The 17,924-nt window shown below is 33.4% G+C and overlaps 1 protein-coding gene across 5 annotated transcripts in view; it reads right to left on the bottom strand.

The window, feature by feature from the left end:
- The window catches only part of ADAMTS6 (ADAM metallopeptidase with thrombospondin type 1 motif 6), a 289,783-nt gene that overhangs the window by 250,979 nt on the left and 20,880 nt on the right, over positions 1-17,924 (bottom strand). For all 5 annotated transcript variants that reach the window (XR_004381633.1, XM_032849701.1, XM_032849711.1 and 2 more), the window contains 3 exons: positions 12,480-12,691; positions 11,895-11,978; positions 11,262-11,407 (listed from right to left, as the gene is read on the bottom strand). Coding sequence is in view for 4 of the 5 variants with exons in the window: in XM_032849701.1 (XP_032705592.1) it covers positions 11,262-11,407; positions 11,895-11,978; positions 12,480-12,691 (442 nt within the window). In the remaining variant the exon portion in view is untranslated. The remainder of the gene's footprint in view (positions 1-11,261; positions 11,408-11,894; positions 11,979-12,479; positions 12,692-17,924) is intronic.

Below are 17,924 nucleotides of genomic sequence, written 5' to 3'. Positions count from 1 at the left end.
CAACTGATAAAATTTGAATATGAAATGTAGATTGTTAAATAATACTACTGTATCAGTGTTAAATGCCTTGATTTTGACAACTGGACTATGGTTAAGTGAGAGAAGTATTTGATCTTAGAATATACAAACCAAACTATTTAGGGGTAAAGGAAAGGGATATCTCCAGATACTTGCAGAGGGTACACAAAAATTTTAAAATGTTTGCCTGGGACATGCACTTCCAGTCAAGATAGAGTAAAGGGATCAAATTTCCTGCCTGAAACTATTTTAAAAGCAAACAAAGTATATAAAATGTCATTTTGTAATACACTAGACATTAGAAAATGAAGGGCAGTGATCCTTGAGAAACAGCAATCAAATTAAGCTCTAGCATTACCCCAGCTACCACCTTGAAAATTTCCAGGCCCTGGTACAGAGTAGTGAAAGGCAGGAGAGCCCAATGGACTCTTAGTGTTGAAGAGACAAAGCAGAAAATATGAGAGATCACCCTAGCTAGAATTTATAAGATTAACTATAGGAGAAGAGAAAGTTATACAAAAAGCAAATTTTGGAAATTTCCAGAAGTAAATTCTTGACAATTCTAATCACCACATGGGTGTGAGGGAAGAACCCAAGGCCAGGGAAAGAATTTCCCAAAAATGTTAGAGATCACATAACCCATCACTCATATAACATGGGATAAAGGGCTATTCCCACCCAGGCCAACTAGAAAACCCCAAGATTCACAAGGCATTGTATACCAGTGTTCAGAAGGGACTTAGCTCAGTATTGGGGAATAACCACCCCTACACTGAGCATTGCTCCTATCCTGCATAACAATTTTTTTTTTAATTTAGAGATTTTATTTATTTATTTGACACAGAGAGAGAGAGAGATCACAAGTAGGCAGAGACAGAGAGGGAAGCAGGCTCCCCGCTGAGCAGAGAGCCCCATGCAGGGCTTGATCCCAGGCCCTGAGATCATGACCTGAATTGAAGGCAGAGGCTTAATCCACTGAGCCACCCAGGTGCCCCAGCATAACAAATCTTAACAGGAAGGCGCAAAAGAATCAAGATCCAAGGAACCTAACTGCATTCTGGAAATTAGAATTTCTTTAAAATTTATTTATTTGAGAGAGAGACAGAGACAGAGACAGAGACAGAGAGAGTACAGGTAGGGGAGGGGTGGGTGGAGAGGAAGACACAGACTCCTTATTGAGCAGGGAACCCGATGTGGGCCTCTATCCCAGGACCCTGGGATCATGACCTGAGCTAAAGGCAGCGGCTTAACAGACTGAGCCACCCAGATGTCCCCAGAAATTAGAATATTTATTACAAATAAATCCAGTACCCCAAGAGGTAAAATAACAGAATGTCTGATATCCAATCAAAGACTGTCAGGCATGCAAAGAAGCAGGAAAATGCAACTCATAATAAAAAGATTTATTAGTCAATTGAAACTGATTCAGAACTGACAGAGATACTAAAACTAGCAGACAAGATCTTTAAAACAGTTTTTATACTTTCTAAAGCTTTATATTTTCCCAAATTTTTATATCTCCAAAATGATATGGAAGATTAAAAAAAATTAAACTACTAAAGATGAAAAAATTTATGCTGTGTGAGATGAAAATATAAATTAGATGGTACTAATGACCGATTAGACACTGAGGGGAAAAAAATTAACAAATGAGAGGACACAGCAATAGAAACTACCCAAAATGAAAAACACAGAGAAAAGAGAATTTAAAATAATAAACAGAACATCAGTGAGCTGTGGAACAACTTCAAGCAGTCAAATACAAGGGCAGGTGGAATCACCAAGAGAGGAAGGGAGTAAAACCAAAAATATATTTGAGGAAATAATGACTAGAAATTGCAAAACTGATAAAATCAGATATAATTATCTCAGCAACTGTAAACATGAAGGAAACTATTTCAAAATACATCATAATCAAATTATTTAAATCAGTAGGATATAAAAGACTAGAAAACTCTGAACCCCCAAATTAATCTGATTAATATTTTTAGGATATTCCACCCAACAATAGCGAATACACATTCTTTTAACCTGAAGTGCACTTGAAACATATACCAAGAAAGACCATATTCTGGGCCATAAAACAATTCTCAATAAGTTGAAAAGCATTTGAGTAATACAAAGTATATTTTCTGACTGTATTCTTTGACTGTAAAAGAATTAAATTGGAAATAAAAGAATGATCTCAGTGGGGGGACAAATATTCAGAACTAAAAGTAGTGCATGGGGAAAAGAAAAGAAATAAAGGGGAATTAAAAAGTATTTTGAGGGGGCGCCTGGGTGGCTCAGGGGGTTGAGCCTCTGCCTTTGGCTCAGGTCATGATCCCAGGACCTGGGATCAAGTCCCGCATCGGGCTCTCTGCTTGGCAGGGAGCCTGCTTCCTCCTCTCTCTCTGTCTGCCTCTCTGCCTACTTGTGATTTCTGTCTGTCAAATAAATAAATAATCTTTAAAAAAATAAAAAGTATTTTGAGGGGCACCTGGGTGGCTCAGAGGGTTAAAGCCGCTGCCTTTGGCTCAGGTCATGATCCCAGGGTTCTGGGATCGAGCCCCACATCGGGCTCTCTGCTCAGCAGGGAACCTCCTCTCTCTCTCTGCCTGCCTCTCTGCCTACTTGTGATCTCTATCTGTCAAATAAATAAATAAAATCTTTAAAAATAAATAAATAAATAAAATAAAAAGTATTTTGAGCTGAAACTACAACATAAATTTGTGGGATGTGATAAAACTGAATTTAGAAGGAAATTTTATAACAACGAACACATACCAGAAAAAGCAGAAAGGTCATGAATCAATGACCACAGTTTCTGCTTTAAGAAACTACAAAGAGAAGGGCAAAAGACAGTAAAAATCGTGGCAGAAATAAAAGAAATAGAAAACAGAGAAAGAATAGAGAAAACCACCAAAGCCAAATTTGAGATGGTCATTAAAACTCTAGGCACAGTGACTAGGAAAAAAGGAACAAAAATTAATGATATCAAAAAAGAGGTAACCTCACTCCATGTTCTGCAGATATTAAAAGGATAACAGGACATTGTGAACTACTATGTCAATACCTTCTGCAACTTAGATGAAATACATTTCTTGAAAGAGTCAAACTATCAAAGCACACTCAATAAAATAACTTTATAGCCCTTTATCTCTTAAATTATTTGCATTAGTAATTAAGAACTATCCAACAAAGAAAACTCCTGGTCTAGATGGCTTCACTTTGTTTACCACCCAAAATATTTGCAGAAGAAATAATACTAATTCTATATGAACTTTTTCAGAATACTGAAAAGGAAAAAATATTTTTTAATTTACTCTAGAGGTCAACATTACCCTAATATCAAAACCAGGCCAAGGCATTATAAGAAAACTACAGAACAGGGGCACCTGGGTGGCTCAGTTGTTAAGTGTCTGCCTTCAGCTAGGATCATGATCCCAGGGTCCTGGGATCAGGCTCTGCATCGGACTCCCTGCTTGGGAAGCCTGCTTCTCCCTCTCCTACTCTCCTTGCTTGCATTTCCCTCTCTCACTGTGTCTCTTTCTGTCAAATAAATAAAATCTTAGAAAGAAAGAAGAAAGAAAGAAAGAAAGAAAGAAAGAAAGAAAGAAAGAGAACTACAGAACAATAACTCTCATAAGGAATAGATGCAAAAAGGGGCGTATGGGTGGCTCTGTTAGTTAAGCATCTTTGGCTCAGGTTATGCTTTCAGGGTTTGGGATTGATCCCCACATCAGGCTCCCGACTCAGCAGAGAGTCTGCTTGTCCCTCTTCCTCTGTCCCTCCCCCAACTCATGCTCTGTCTCTCTCTCAAAAAATAAATAAAATTTTTAAAAAAAGAAATAGATGCAATAAATAAAATATTGGCAAATTGTATCTAATAATATATTAAAAGGATAATACATCATGGCCAATCCCAGGAATACAAGATTGTTAAGATATTCTAAACTAATCAACACACTCACTATATTAATACACTAAAAAAAGATGAAGAAATAAAACTACCTTTAACCTCGAAAACATGATTATCTTTGTAGAAAATCCAATGTAATCTTTTAAGAAGCTACTAAAACTAATAAATGAACTTAGCAAAAGTGCAGGATACAAGCCAACTGTATTTGTATATACTAGTGATGAATGATTATAAAATGAAATTTTAAAAATATCATTTACAACAAGAACAAACAAGTGTGAAAACATTGAAAAATCACAAAACATTGCTAAGAAAAATTAGAGAAGACCTAAATAAACAAAGAGATATATCTTTTTGTAGGTAGGAAGAATCTGCATTGTGAAGATGTCAATTCATTAGGTTTAGCACAAACTCAATAGGAGCAGATGACACAAAATCATGAATAGCAGCAGGCAAAGATCATTGAGGGGCATCAAAGAGGTCTGCCTACCACAGGCACCAACATTATTAAAGTATCTCCACATTATTTTTTGTTCAACACCCTTATATGTCCTCTCAAAGGACTCTGGAACCAGATTACCTGGTATAAATCTTGGGTCTTTTAACTAATGTGTGATCTGGCCAATTATTTTACTTCCCTGTGCCCAAGTTTCCTCATCTATAAAATGGAGATAACAGAACTTCTCTCATGCATTTATTGTGATATTTAAAAGATTAAACATCTGCAAAGCACTTAAGAGTTTGGCACATAATAAACAATTGCATAAATACATCCATAAAACCAATATAGATACTAAACTTACTATTCCTTAAAAATAAGTGTATTTTAGAATAGACCCTTCTTTAAGTATTTAATGATGCCCCTTACAAGTAAACCCCAGTTTTAGGCAAGGTGTGTAAGAAAAAAGATAGTTCATTAAATTACATATATTTAGTCAACCTTAGGCACTGAGAGAAAAATATCTTCTTATTTACATTTTTAATTAAAGTTTAAGAAGCAAACATAGGTAATTCCTGGGATGACCATAATCCTTATTTACCTGATCTTAGTTTGTGCCTATTATATAGGCATACCTGCCAGTGGTACCTTCTCTCACTCTTAAAACTGTTCCAGATTGCACAGGAAATTAAGGTTGCACAAGTCTATCACAATCCTTGATTGGAATGGAAACTGAATCTAGATAAACACACTTGAGTAAGGAATCAACAAACCAGAGATGAAATGAATTAACCAGAGATGAAGTGAATCTGGAAAAGGAAGAAGGGTATAGGTGGTTTGGATAACTAAGCATGAAAGAGCCAGAGTGGTAAAAGAAAAATAAATGTCTCAAAATGCCCAAATTACAAAATCAATTCATCCACAAACTGAATTCAAGATTCCTCTGCTGCCAATAAATTGGCATATTCTTAGAAGTCTAGTGATAGTTCATAAAAAATTTATCTGGCATTTCCTTAAGGATTAAAAGAAATCCATAAATGAATACCAAATAAAAGTTAATGTATCACATTTAATTTCCTTTTCCTATCTGTTTTAATATATAATCATGAAGGTAATATATAATTCTGATAGATATAGTCTATAAAAATTAAGAAAACTTGCTTACATTCACACACTATAGGCCAAGTTGTAGCAAGAAACTATTTTTTTATAGCTATTTTCAATCTCCCAACTGAAAATATTAGTGGACTTTGGAAATTCTAATCCCTTTAAAATCCAGCAACAACAAAGCAAATAGTCATGATCCCTTAAGAGGATAAATATGTTCATTTTAATTAAAGACTAAAATATGTAACTTGGTGTGCAATTTTTGCATCTGTATTATGAGATATATTTATATGTCCTATGCATTTCATTAATAAAAAACTGAAAAGGAAGTATGATTATTAAAGAATAGTCTATTAATAGAGGCATTGTTAAAAAATCTGGATCTTGACTTTTCAAGAATGTAGTCAAGTAAGAGGAATGAAGTCCTGATATATGCCACAATGTAGATGAACCTTGAAAACACTATGCAAAGTAAAAGCCAGTCACAAAAGACTACATATTTTATTATTCCAGTCATACAACCAGTCCTGAATAGGCAAAGCTATAGAGACTAAAAGTAGATTAGTAGTTGCTCAGTCTGGGGCTGGTATGGGAAAGATAAGAGACTGGGTGACAACTTCATATAAGAATGATGGAAATGTCCTAAAATTAATTACAGTGATGGCTGCACAAGCCTGTAAATATACTAAAAGCCATGGAGCCGTACATTTAAATGGGCAAAGTGTATGGTCTATGAATTATATCTCAATAAATCTATAATTAAAAAAGTAGGTTATAATTCCTGTCTGAAATATATATATTGTTATATACTAATATATTAAAGATGGAAAACATGATTCTAATCTTTGATAGGAGAACTCCAGGAAATTAATATATTAGTCTGTTCATGTTAATTGTTCAACACTGGTACAAGAATACTCTATGTCTCTAAATTCCTACTGATTTTCAGACTATAAAAAGATTTCTTGAGTGCTTTTGCCACAAAATAAATTTAGAAAATGTCTTGACTTGGGGGCGCCTGAGTGGCTTAGTCAGTTGGGCTTCTGCCTTCAGCTCAGGTCATGGTCCCAGAGTTTTGGGATGGAAGCCTGCATCAGGCTCCCGGCTCAGTGGGAAGCCTGCTTCTCCCTTTCTCCTCTGCTCCTCCTCTCTCACTATCTTTATCTCTCTCTCTCAAATAAATAAATAAAATATTAAAGATATTTTTAAAAAAGAAAGAAGGAAATTGTCTTGACTTTAAATTTGGTGAATATTTTCTGACTTCACAAGGAAATATAAATAATTTTTAAATCTGTCAAATTGTAGATATGTACTCCTAAGCAGTTTCTTAATACAAATATAATTTTTAAATCTGTCAAATTGTAGATATGTACTCCTAAGCACAGTTTCTTAATACAAAGCTTAATTAGAATAATATGAAAGTTTTGTAACATGTATAACTTTTTTTTAAAGATTTTATTTATTTGACAGAGAGAGAGGGAAAGAGCACAATCAGTGGGTATAGCAGACAGAGGGAGAAGGAGAAGCAAACTATCTGCTGAGCACGGACCCAGACATGGGGCTGGATCCCAGGACCCAGGATCAAGACCTGAGTGGAAAGCAGATGCTTAGCCAACTGAGCCACTCAGGTGCCCCAACATGCATAACTTTTTAAGTGTATATATACAGTTCTATTTTATCTTCTTAAATTCTGTTTGTAGAGTTTCAAGTACAAAATATTAATCATTGCTTGACCTAGTTATATAGTATCTTATTCAATTATTTTTAAAAAATTACCAAATGTCCCCACATATCAAATATCAGTACTACCAACACTCATGGGTACTTGCAAGCTGGACCCCTCTTCAAGAGAAATCCCTTGAATCATGACATTCCCCATGAAAGAAAAAGATCTTGTGGGCCCCAACAGCCTTTACTACTGCTGCAGAAAAACATAGCCTTGACAATTAAGAAACTTTGAAATCTTTACTAAGGCTAATCTCAGCTAACACAGGTGAATAGAGACTACATTGCTGGAACTTTCCCAGAGCTAGAAACACCATACTCAACCCAGCCAGTACTCTTATGCTCACAGACAAAGATCCTTCTCTCCCAAAATCATTCCATAAAATCTGGAAAAGGTGACTATTCCATTAAATGTATAGATATTAACACAAAGCTATAGAAAGATGAAAAATCAAGGAAATGTGACACCACCAAAGGAATACAATGATTTTCCAGTAGCTGACTGCAAAGGAATAGAAATCTACAAATTGACAAATAATTCAAAATAATTGTCCTTAAAAAGTTTGGCAAGCTACAAAAAGACAGATCCACAACTCAGTGATATCAGGAAAAGAATGTGTGAATAAAATAATAAATTCAAAAGGGAGATCAAAATTATATAAAAGAATCAAAACGAAATTTTGGAGCTGAAGAATAAAGTGAATGAAATTTTAAAAAACGCAATAGAGAACAACAACAGCAGACATATCGAGCAGAAGAAACCATGAACTTGGAAACAAATTATTTGATATTCCCCATTAAAAGAAAAGCAAAAACAAAAATAAAAAAAAAAGAAGAAATGAAATATTAGCATGGGAGTCCAAGAAGGAGAAGAGAGAGAGAAAAAGAGGCAAAAAGCTTATTAAAGGAAATAATGGCTACAAACTTTCAAGATCTGGGGAGATATATGAACATCCAGGTATCACATTGTACACTTAAAGTAGATACTGTCAATTATACTTTAATTTTTTTTAAATTTTTTAAATATTTTATTTATTGGGCACCTGGGTGGCTCAGTGGGTTGAGCAGCTTCCTTCGGCTGGGGTCATGATCTCAGGGTCCTGGGATCGAGTCCCACATGGGGCTCTCTGCTCGGCGGGGAGCCTGCTTCCCGCTCTCTCTTTGCCTGCCTCTCTGCCTACTTGTGATCTCTCTCTGTCAAATAAATAAATAAAATCTTTTTAAGAAGATTTTATTTATTTATTTATTTATAAAATAAATATTTTATTTATTTATTTGATCACAAGTAGCCCCATGCAGGGCTCAATCTCACGACCCTGATATCACGACCTGAGCCACAATCAAGTCGGATGCCCAACTGACGAAGCCATCCAAGCACTCCCAGAATTTTAAATTTTTTATATTGCTTATTTATTTATGTCTAGTCACAGTGACTGATAGCTTTGTAGAGCAGTTTGCTTTAAATTTATATCAATATAAAAAATATTATTTGCTAAGAGAAGACAGTATTTTGAGTTTTCATACTTTCATTTTTTCAAAAGTAACTATTATTACCTAAGTAACTACAGTTCCAAGTGGTTTTCTGCTTAAAACATTTAAATCCCTGAGATAAAATTTGGCCTAGTGGAGATAAACATACCCATTAATTTTTCTCTGGAATTCACAGCAAACACATTATACATTCTCCCTAGTGAGCTGACATTTCAAGCAAACACAAATCATGATCTTACCTATAAATGGTGAAGTCATAATCCTGAATATGGTAATGAGTGAGTTACATAAGGCCATGAAAAACGGTAATATAAGAGCAATGAAAAACATTAATATAAGAGCATTTACAAAAATTATTTAATTTTACTAGAAGTAGTAGTATAATTTAAAGATATATTCAGTTTCACAAATTAAAAATATATTAAGAATCAAGATGGTTAACCACCCAACAAAAAACTCTATGTGTTACAGATGACATTCATCAAATTTAGAAGTCACTCCATGGCCTTAATAATTCACTAGACTTTTAAGTAAGTAGACATTTAAATAAGCTAAAAGTTACTTTGAGACAACAACAATTCAAAAAGGCACTCTATGCCGCCCCAAAGAGGTACTTTTCTAACTTCCACTATATAACCAATCAAAAATGGTATGAGATACGAACTCTTCAAAGTACCGTCCTGTTAAATCCTGAGATCATTCCTAGTACTAGTCCAACCTTTAGAAGACAAATTTAAAAAGAAAATTTTACATTCAAACCTCGGGCATCAAGAAAGCACTCAAAGTAGCTTATAGAAACAAGGAAGAGCTCTGCAGAGGATCAGAAAAATATCTGGACCAATTCAGAGGGAAAAGACAGCTGAATATTGCAGCCAGTGCAAAGAAAAGATGGCTAACTGCCCAGATAAATTTCACGACTCAAACACTTCTAAACGTGCACTCTTGGTATAGCTACTGTCATTTGATGCAAAAGCTAAAAATTGAATGCACATACAATAACAAAAATATAAAGCACTAGGAGTCCACTGGGCATTATCTTTTGGGGAGAGTTGGACTTTATAACTATAAACACAGAAGCCAATGTAAATTATCTGTGATCATTTTGCTAATCATATATAACAAACATTTTCCTGTAGTAATTTCATTGACACTAATCATATCTATATATATATATATATATTTATACAAATGTTTCTATATTTACACAATTCTTAGTGTATTTTTAACTCCTCAAATACATTTGGGAATCGTTCCAGACCACAAGACTCTGAAGAATTGCAGAATTTATCACACTGACATGTCAACACATATGAATACAGAACCCATACAATGTTGTTTTTATTCAGCAAGCATGTCATAAACAAAATTTTCTAGTTTACAATGCCAGGTAGATGAAGTCAATTATAGTAATAAGAATTGTTTCAAAAAAAAAAAAAAACCAAAAACTCAGAAGCTTTAACTCTACAACTTGGTTAACAGGGACATTTTTTAAAAAGTTAAAGTCACATTATCTTCTGGGATCTCAAGATTCTGATGCCATGTAACTTTATACTCCCTCCGTATAGTTTAACGTAGAGTCAATGGGCACACCACAGAAGAAATACATGTTAAATACTATCTTGCCAATTAAAGAAATAAGATAACAAGGAATATTTCATTTTACTAAGATAGAATAATGCTTCCATTTTGCTTATTTTTTGGTCATTTTTAAATACTGATAAGAGGTCAAAAGACAAGTTCATCTTAAATGATTTAAGCATGCTTCTAACCAGTCATAATTAAGGTATAAAAAACTAAGACAGCTAGCATAGTACAGTCATAGAAGTCAGGATTACCAGGGTTTGAGATCTGCGCTTTCACTTACTTGAGCAATTAAAGTATTTTAAACTAGTTTCCTCATTTTTTACATGGGAAAAATAATAATGGTATCTATTTCACAGACTTATTGTTGGAGAGTAAGGAATAAAAGGATCTGAACAAGTTATGTAAAACTGGAAAGAAATATATAAATTCATTGCATTATCATCAAATAATAATTTTTTCCCTGAGAAGCAAGCTATCAACATGTAATGTAATAAATGTGCTTCTTTATATTTAGACATTAATTAAAATATTTTTAATTAAATAAACATTCATCTAAGTAAATTGTGTAACTATTGATGTCCTCCCTTTTAAAAATTTGGAGATAAGAATAATTAATGTATTTTATAACCAAGAATGATGACTCAGCTTTGTTTTTAAAATATAATCTCATACTTTTTAATCTTTGTTTTATTATGTATTTTGTTCAATGAAGAAAACATACATGTGCTTCCAATTAAAACTTAGGAATAGGTATCAGTTGAAGGAAAGATGTTTATTATATTTCTAAGTCAACTCTAAATATGTTCTTTTTTCTTATTTGGTTCATTTGATGCAAATACTATAATAGTGTAATATATTCTTTCTCAATTGTGATTAACAAATTTACCAGTTTGCTTTCAATATACTCATTACCTGAATGAGGGTTTAGACAGAACCAAATATAGTTAAAATATCAAACACAACAATCAAAGATAAAATATTTGCAACAAACCATACCTAGTAATAAGAACAGCATTATCGTGGTGGGCAATCCCATTTTCTGGAATGGTGTTTCCATCACTTTGGTGAGAGAGAATGGATTTCTGCCATTTACAGAAGCTATCGAGGGACTTGTCTGCATGGTGGTTTATCTCCAAGTTTGGCTGCAATACAACATGCATACCAGAAATGTTCCAAACAAATTACTAAGGTCAGTTGTTAAAACTTTTGAAGACTAAAGTGGGACTATAATTAGAAGCAGTGGTTTCTAGGAATAGTCTCTTGCCAATTTTTATCTCTGTAATATCTGACCTAGAGTTAATTTAGTGTACTATTGAATATTCTTTCCAGTTCCAGCTTTAATGATCATGTGAATATATGTGATTCTCAGCAACCAAAACCACTATTAGTAGATCTGCCATGCAAATGCTCATCTTTATACTGAAACATAAAGCTAATATACATATATGGAGCCTTACCATGACATAGGAGTTACATTATTATAAACTACTTAAAATATTAAATGCTTAGTAGTGAAAATCATATTCAACTAGAACTTCCTAAGAGGAACAATAATAAAATATTTTATAATACATAATTCTGTAGCCTGTTTATTAAAGGTTTTAGACTTCTAAACTAACTCATTCTTACCTGATCTTCTGTAAGAACAATTAAGCGGGCCACTATAATATTCACAACGTTTCCTAGGCTGGAATCACGGTAAAGTTTGGCAACCTGACCTCCAGAAAATAAGAAAAGACACAAAGTCAGACAAAAATCATAGGCCAATTGTTTAGTACTTTTTTAAAGAATGGTAAAACAATATTTCATAAATTAAACCACTTTGTATATAAAAAGATATTATTTTATCCCATTACACTTAGAATTCTACCCTCAAGATGCCTCCATAAAAGATTTTTATACAAATCTACCTCAAGAAATATTCTCTCCTAAAACTGAACTATAACATAGTAATTAAGAGGGTGAGCTGATGTTTCAAGTTAAAGAAAACCTCTTAAATAGGATTTAATATGACCCATTCAAAAACACATTATCTAAAATGAACAAAAGTTCATCTTTAAATTTATTTCCTATGGAACTGAAACATATATATTAATTCTTTCTCATTTTAGATGAGTAAATTCTTAAAATCATTAATTCACATTAAAAATCCATGACCTTAGTCAAAACCACAAATTATTAAGTTAAAATATTATATAGAGGCATCAAACTTACAATATTCATCACACTCAAAATGTAATGTTCAATGTCTTTGCGGCCATGGTAGCCCACCATCATTTTGTCTGCCACTACCAATGTCTCCACAAACCGCTCAATGCTTACTGATCTCTTCTGTCTGTGGCGGATATGCGTGCCATTAATTGGTAGTGAAGAAGGAAAAGTAGATGTGTCATTCAGCCACCAAGGTTTGCCGCTTCTTATGAGGTCTACAATAAAATAATTAACTAGTTCAGATAGGTTCACCAATGAAGCTTACTTATTTTTAAATCTTTCATATAGACATGCTTCTCATAAATTTTCTAAAGTATTAAGATATGTCAGTGAGGAGAGGGGATGAGGAAATATAATAGTGAGAAAATTAAACTCTTTAAAGCTTTCAAAATAGTCATCTTATTTGAAACAAATTGAACATTAATAACATTCAGCTGTTCATAAAAACAAAAAATAAGCCTAATGAATAAAAATATTTTAAAATAATCATTGCATATTATTCCAGTGACTGATTATGTCATAATATTTTTAAATACAGATGTACTTTATATAAAGTTTTCTTAAAAACAACTAGAGCATTAACTTTATAAATACAATAAGACAATTCTGATGAAGAACATCAATATTGCAAAAATCTGTTCCTTTTTTTTTTTAAGTAAGCTCTATGCCTAATGTGGATCTTGAACTCACCACCTCAATATCAAGAGTTACATGCTCTACCAACTGAGTCAGCCAGGTACCCCCAAAATCCTATTCCTGAAATGTCTCTGAGCATTTATGTTAAAGTAAGATTTTTTATTAAACTATCTTAATTAGAGCAATTCTACTGCTCTAGAAATCTCAATTCTAAAAGCCTGTGAATTAAGTTTTTTATTTAGTTTTACGATATATAACTATTTATACTAACAGAGACCCAAAGTAGTCCTCTTCCAAAACCTAGAGGTAAGTGGTGCTACAATGAGAGTTGAAGGATTACGATTCCAGCATGGCTTCCTTTAAACCACATTTCACTGTGGATTGCAGTTTAATCCTTTGTTTTCTAACAGCTGGTCCTTCAGTACAGAGAAAACCTTTTAATTCTATGGTATTTGTAAACACTTGTCTCATTTACATTTACCTTTATTTAATGAACAGGTACAGGTCCTCTGCATACCTTACTTTCGTATCTGTATGATCTTTCTAACATCTACTTATTAAACAATTTAGTGAGGAAGAATCAGATTAATTTATATAATATAGTTGACAGAAACTGGCAGTATTTTCTATTATTTTTCTAATTTCTTTAGCCTTTACCCTTTAAAAATTACTTTGGTAAGAGTTAAAAATTTTAAGAAATAAGAGATGGAAATGACTATGATGAATACCAGTAAAATAGTTTTGAAACTCATATAAATTAAATGAGTATATTTTATTCCTAAAGGCCAAGAGAGGGCGAGACATATTACTTTTTATTTCAATAGTATAACTTCTGGACAGCCAGTAAGTACTCCCCTCTTCCAGACAGACTCTTAAGGTGGCCCCCATGATCTCCCAATGTTTACACTTTGTGTGATCTCCTCCTCTTTAGTGTGGGTGGGACTGTATCTTGCTTCTAACCAAGAGAATACAGCAAAGATAAAGGGATATACATGATTACACATATATGAGTACATAATTATATTACATAATATTGTAGCATCTTTCTTACTAGAAGAGTCTTTCCCTTGCTGACCTTAAGGAAGTAGGCAACCAAATTGGTGAACTGTACATGACAAGGAACTACAGATGGCCTCTGGCAGACAACCAGCCCCAAACTAAAGCTTTCAGTCTTTTTATAGCAAGGAACTGAATGCTGCCGACAATCATGGGAATAGGAAGGTAGATTCTTCCTCTGTTGAGACTCTAGAAGAGAACCCAGTCCTGGCTAAGTCAATTAACTCATTCATGTACAACTTCAGGTCCACAGAAACTGTGAGATAATAAAAGTATATTGCTTAAGCCACTAGTTTGTAGTAATATTGTTATGAAATGGTCAAAATCCTTTCTGCATTAACATAATTCCAGTTCTTTTTTTTGCTCATCTTCCAATATCATAAAACCACCCATGTATTCAAATCATGCCTAGTTTTCCCTTCCTCCAGATGAACAGTCTAAATGTCTAAATGCAGGATTTCATTTCCATTATTTTGATCATTTTCACTCCTCTGATCCATTCAATTTCTCCTTATATTTATTTAAAGTATTTGTGAAAAGAATTAGACTTGATTGGGCAAAATAAACACAGCAATAACGTTCTGCATTAGACAGTACTCAATATAAAGTAGTTATTGTTATCATCATTTTAAAAAATTTCAGACTTCTGGCTTTTTAAATTGTTAGTTTGCTTGGTATTCACTCCAACAGATAAATGTATATATAATGTCTTTGATGGATATTCATAAATGGAAAGAGTCTTCTGTGCAAAGAGTTTGTAGTCCGATGTATAAAAAATACACACACAATGAATAAATGTAATCAAGATATCTGGTTTCACTTTAAAAATTAAATTAATCCAGCATGATTAGATCATCACAAAACATTATCTACATGCTGTAATTGTCAACTGACTGCTTAGTGTTAAGCTTAATGATCTGTAACTAATATCTTGTTTAGTCTAAAAGAGAATATACAACTGACTTGTTTCAAAACAAAGATCAGTAGTTATTCAAATGATACTTACTACATATGCTCAATTTAATTTTGGAAAGAGTTTAGAATGTCAAAGAAAACATTCCTCCATAAATAGATACAATAAAGAACTTTTCCCCAAAGTCAAATATGTAGATCTCTTTGTCATCTGAAATAAGATCTCAAATTTTTGATCAATCTCAAAATATTTCTAATATATACAAGTTGTTCAAAATATTCTTAATATATACAAGTTGTTCAAAAATATTGCGTGGACCTGCTTTATTTTTTGCTAATAGCGCTTGTTACTTCTGGATAGTTGGCCATGTATTTATTTGTTTGCTCGATTGCTTTTTTAATTAACTCTCTTCACTAGAATATAAGCCTCATGGGAGCAGAGACTTTTCTTGTTTTATTGCTGCATCTCAACACCTCAAATAGCCTGACACATACATGCTAAATGAATATTTATTTAATAAATACATAAGCAAATAATGCAGGTATAGAGACATAATAACATTACGTCAACGTCTGGGTAGTGGTAAAGAGCAATTTTCACTTCCTTTTTTTCTTTTTAGCACATATTTACTAAATTTTCTACAAAAAACAAGTATTTTTTATTATTTTTTGAGATTGATAATACAATTTAATCAGGATGGGAAAATTTATGTCTGAATATGAGATAAGTATGCCCACTCTCAAAGGGTTTTTCTATATTATATTTTGATATAAAATTGAGTTCCCAATAACTGGTTAACTGGGAATTAACACCTATAAATGCACATGTCATTTGAATTATGCTGTCAAAATAGTATCATAATTAAGATCAGTAGTTTTTACCCAGACATTTCCCAAACTTATTAATCATAAAATATATATATTTTTTAGTGATATTCCTATAGAATTTAGGGAACTATGACAGATATTCCACTCTTAGGAAGCCAGTGAAACATTTCAAAGTGTGTAATACAGGGACACCTTTGTGGCTCAGTCAGGTAAGCGTCTGCCTTCAGCTCAGGTCATGATCCCAGGATGCTGGAATCCAGCCCATGTTGGGCTCCCTGCTCAGCGGAAGTCTGCTTCTCCCTCTCCCTCGGCCTCTCCCCCTGCCTGTACTCTCTCTGTCTCTGTCTCAAATGAATAAATAAAATCTTGGAAAGGAGGGAGGGAGGGAAGGAAGAAAGGAAGAAAGAGTATAATATAGCCAGATGTAGGAGACAGCCCACTAAGGACAAAAACAAAGCTGAAGACAGGAAGACTCCAGTTAGAAAGTCATTACAGGGGTGCAGGCAAGAGATAACAAGGGTCTGCACTAAATAGACTGGTGTTAAAGGTAACAGAAATGACTAGTGAATAGACTAAAAGTGAGGAAATAGTCACAGTAATTCACTTAAGATTTTTCAGCCATTCAAGAATATCTCATTCACCTGCTTTATTTTTTGCCAATAGCACAGTAATCCAAGGGGAGAGACCTTAAAAGAAGAAAATCCTCCCCAACAAGGACAAAATTTTATGTTGGCAATAAGAGTAGATTTACTGAACTATCTGATTCATGCCTCAACCTTTGGAAAAGAAGGATCTACCTCAGAAAGACCAATGAATAATAAGATAGGCCCTCCAAAAGAGGATAATTTGAATATCTAATGGTTAAGGGTTATCTTTCAGAATACAATGAAATCTTTAAATATTTTTGCAAAAAGTCATCTTTACAATCATGAAGTGAAGGATGCCATGTTATGGAAAAAAATGATAGGAAAATTATATTGCAATAAACAACTAAATATTTGAATCTTAGTTTTTCATGAATTTATATATTATTGTACTTACAGTATGAATTCAGTAAATATAAGATAAACTAAACTATTTCCATAATTTTTAGTTTCATTTCTCAATGCAAAGATCCATCAAAAAGTTTTTCATTGTTTTCTATGAAATTTCATGTCATACCTTAAGCATGACATAAAAGTGGTCTTTTTCTGTATCAATTACAAAAGTACTTTTACTGTATCAATTACTCTTCATCAACAAGGACGTCCCAGAGATTACTCAAGACATGTATGTAGAATGAGAACAGTCACTTGAAGAAAGAACTCCAGAGCAATCTTAGACTTGAAGCAGAAGAAAAGGAGCCCAAGAAGCATATGGACATAAACAAAACAATGGGTTTGTTTAACCCATTCTATTCTTTATAAATCTACTTGTTGAACCCTTCCCACTTTTTTCTAAAATTACTTGTTGCTGAACTTTTCTTTGTATTAAGCTGAAACCTGCTGAAATACTGAAATATACTGTCCCTGGCTCCACCTACAAGAACTATACAGAACAAACTGAATCTTCAATTTTTTTAAAGATTTTATTTTTATTTATTTATTATTATTAATTTTTTGAGAGAGAGAGACAGGGGAGGGGCAGAGGGAGAGAGAGAGAAAGAATCGTAAGGCACCTCCCCACTGAGCACAGGAGCCCAGCTCAGGACTTGATACCATAACACTTAGACCACGTCCTGAGCCAAAGCAAGAGTCAGACACTTAACCAACTGAGCCACCCAGGAGCACGTTTAAAGATTTTATTTTTAAGTAAACGCTATATCAAATGTGGGGTTCAAACCCACAATCTCAAGAACAAGAGTTGCATGCTCCACAAACTAAGCCAGCCAGGTGCCCTTAATTTTTTTTTTTTAACATAATAGCTCTTTAAATACTAGAAACAGTCATCTCAATAATAATGATAGCTAAAATTTGAGCAACTAATGTGTGCTGAGAAAAGTATTTAGAGAGTTTGGTTCATTTGTCTAAAACTACA

The sequence above is a fragment of the Lontra canadensis genome, unplaced genomic scaffold (assembly GCF_010015895.1).
Source record: "Lontra canadensis isolate GAN:19392208 unplaced genomic scaffold, GSC_riverotter_1.0 scaffold4, whole genome shotgun sequence".
Taxonomy (NCBI): Eukaryota; Metazoa; Chordata; class Mammalia; order Carnivora; family Mustelidae; genus Lontra; species Lontra canadensis.
Note: the sequence above shows the minus strand (reverse complement) of the source record. Positions and strands in the feature narration are given on the sequence as shown.